Raw genomic sequence first — 2,500 nt, forward strand, 5'->3', positions numbered from 1 at the left:
AAAAAAATAAATATAAAAAAAATTATTATATTTATATAAATAAAAAAAATATAAAATATAAAAATTAATATTAAAAAAAATAAAAAAAAAAAAAAAAAAAAAAAAAAAAAAAAAAAAAAAAAAAAAAAAAAAAAAAAAAAAAAAAAAAAAAAAAAAAAAAAATATATATATACACATATATATATTATATATATGGATATTCTTCCACATTTGGATGTCAGATTTTTTATTAACTTGGTCACTTGCTTTTTCCTTTCATAAAAAAAAAAAAATATATATATATATATATATATATATATTTATTTATTTATTTATAGTAGAATAGCCATTCCCAATGTTATAATAATATCATTATTAAGTTATGTGAATTATTCAATTAGATGTAAAAGCAAAATATATAATATAACCAACACGTATACATATATATTATCCTCCCCATTTTTTCTTTTTTCTTTTTTCTTTTTCTTTTTTTTCTCATTAGATAGAATAATATATAATATATATATATATATATATATATATATATATATATATATATATTACATATATATGTATATTTTTTTTTTTTTAAAAATATGACCTTCATATCAACGTTCAGTCAACTTATCCTGTACACACATGTGTTATTAAACATGTGTTCTGGTTTTTATTTTGAACAGGCTGAAGAATTACTTGTAAAGAATGCTCATAGCGATATATGTAAAAGAGAACATCATATAAGCTTCAACAATGAAATTATAAAGTTATGTTTGTTCTCTCAACCTTCTGGTGTTCATTCTAAATATAATCTTATAGTAAATACATTAAAAGAAGAAAAGTGGGAGGAAAAATATAAAGTTTTAAAAGAGAATACATTTAAAATTCTTAAATATTTTTATACATTTGTAAATAAAAATGAACTAGTCATAATATTTTGTTTTAATAAACTTATAAATAAAGCGCCTTATGAATGTCATAGATCTATTAACAAGGTGGACGGTAAAGGAAATGAAGAACATAAAGTTAGAATTAATTATAACCACATAGATCCTTTATCGTTAGTTGATTATACATCTAATACATTTGATTTCTTGGGTACTTCATATTTATTAATTTGTGGAATTAACGAAAACAGAAAGTTGTCTCCAGGTTCTCATGTCTTTATCTTATGTCGTGCTAGTAAGGATTCTGGTCTTACCTGGGGGTAACAACAGAACAGAAAAATAAATTATGTGTGTTATCTGTATTAATATGTACATAAAATTGTATATATATATATATATATATCAATGTGTCTATGTGCTTATCCCTTTATCGTATCATCCCTTTTTATTTCCATTTATCTGTTCATCCCTTTTTATTTCCATTTATCTTTTCACCCCTTTTTATTTCCATTTATCTTATCATCCCTTTTTATTTCCATTTATCTTTTCACCCCTTTTTATTTCCATTTATCTTTTCACCCCTTTTTATTTCCATTTATCTTTTCACCCCTTTTTATTTCCATTTATCTTATCATCCCTTTTTATATTTCTTCTACCAGATTGACGTTCTCCTTTTATTACCCACACGCCAAAAGCGAGGTGGTGTACTCTAAGGTGGTTCCCAAAATTAGCTACAACGAAATCGGATTTTTGTTTTTTTCTCCAGACGTTTCTACAAACAAATATATTAAGTGCACTTATCGAGAAGGGTATCACTTCGATTGTGATGATATTCATTTTGTAGAAGATAAATACTTGTTGGATATTACAAAAGTAAGAGGATATTATTTAACAATTTTGTCAAACAAGAAAGATAAAAAAGAGAAAGTAAAATTGTGGTATATTTATAATTCTGTAATTACAGAAAGCATGCATAATAATGCTATAAGTGTAGGTAAAGAATATAGAGAAGGTAATTTATATTTATTAAACGATTCCACAGTATTATATAATTACTTAAATGAAAAAGATAGCTATCTTTATTTAATAAAGCATAAAGGATCTGTAAAACATTGTACCTTATTATATTTAAAAAAAAGGTATGCAAATCCAGGCTTTGTAAAAGAAATTAAAGAAAACCATACAACATTAATTAAAGATAATTCTAATAATTATAGAAATGTGTGTAATATTAATTATGATGATTTGTCAATAAATTTAAACGACCGATATTTTATTGTAAGTGTATATAATGGTGTAAAAACAGATATTAGGAGTTGTTTCTATTTTAGTTATGATAATATTTTAGAACCTGTTAATATAATAAATAAAATTGTTAAAGTATATGAATATAGTAATTATTCTTTATATATATTTCATATTAATAAAGATCTAGAATCCTATTTTCTTTTTAATAAAAAAATGGAATGCTTTCTAGGAGATGATTTTTATATAAATCTAAATATTAATTTTATAAATACATATAAATTAGATAATTCATCTTATAATAATAATAATAATGAAAAAGTAGTTAATTTATATCCAAATAATCTTATTTATTATAAATTACCAAGCCTTAATTATAAAAATACCTTTTT

The 2,500-nt window shown here is 21.8% G+C and overlaps 1 protein-coding gene across 1 annotated transcript in view; it reads left to right on the forward strand.

Annotated features, from left to right (window-relative positions):
• Positions 1-575: 575 nt before the first annotated feature.
• PRSY57_0512900 (6-cysteine protein) overlaps positions 576-2,500 on the forward strand; it is a gene marked incomplete at both ends in the record, with an annotated part of 2,553 nt that continues 628 nt past the window's right edge. The window contains 2 exons of the mRNA XM_012906198.2: positions 576-1,183; positions 1,523-2,500. The exon at positions 1,523-2,500 is cut by the window's right edge and continues 628 nt beyond it. Coding sequence (XP_012761652.2) covers positions 576-1,183; positions 1,523-2,500 — 1,586 coding nt within the window. The remainder of the gene's footprint in view (positions 1,184-1,522) is intronic.

This window comes from Plasmodium reichenowi, chromosome 5 (assembly GCF_001601855.1).
Source record: "Plasmodium reichenowi strain SY57 chromosome 5, whole genome shotgun sequence".
In the NCBI taxonomy this organism is placed as follows: domain Eukaryota; phylum Apicomplexa; class Aconoidasida; order Haemosporida; family Plasmodiidae; genus Plasmodium; species Plasmodium reichenowi.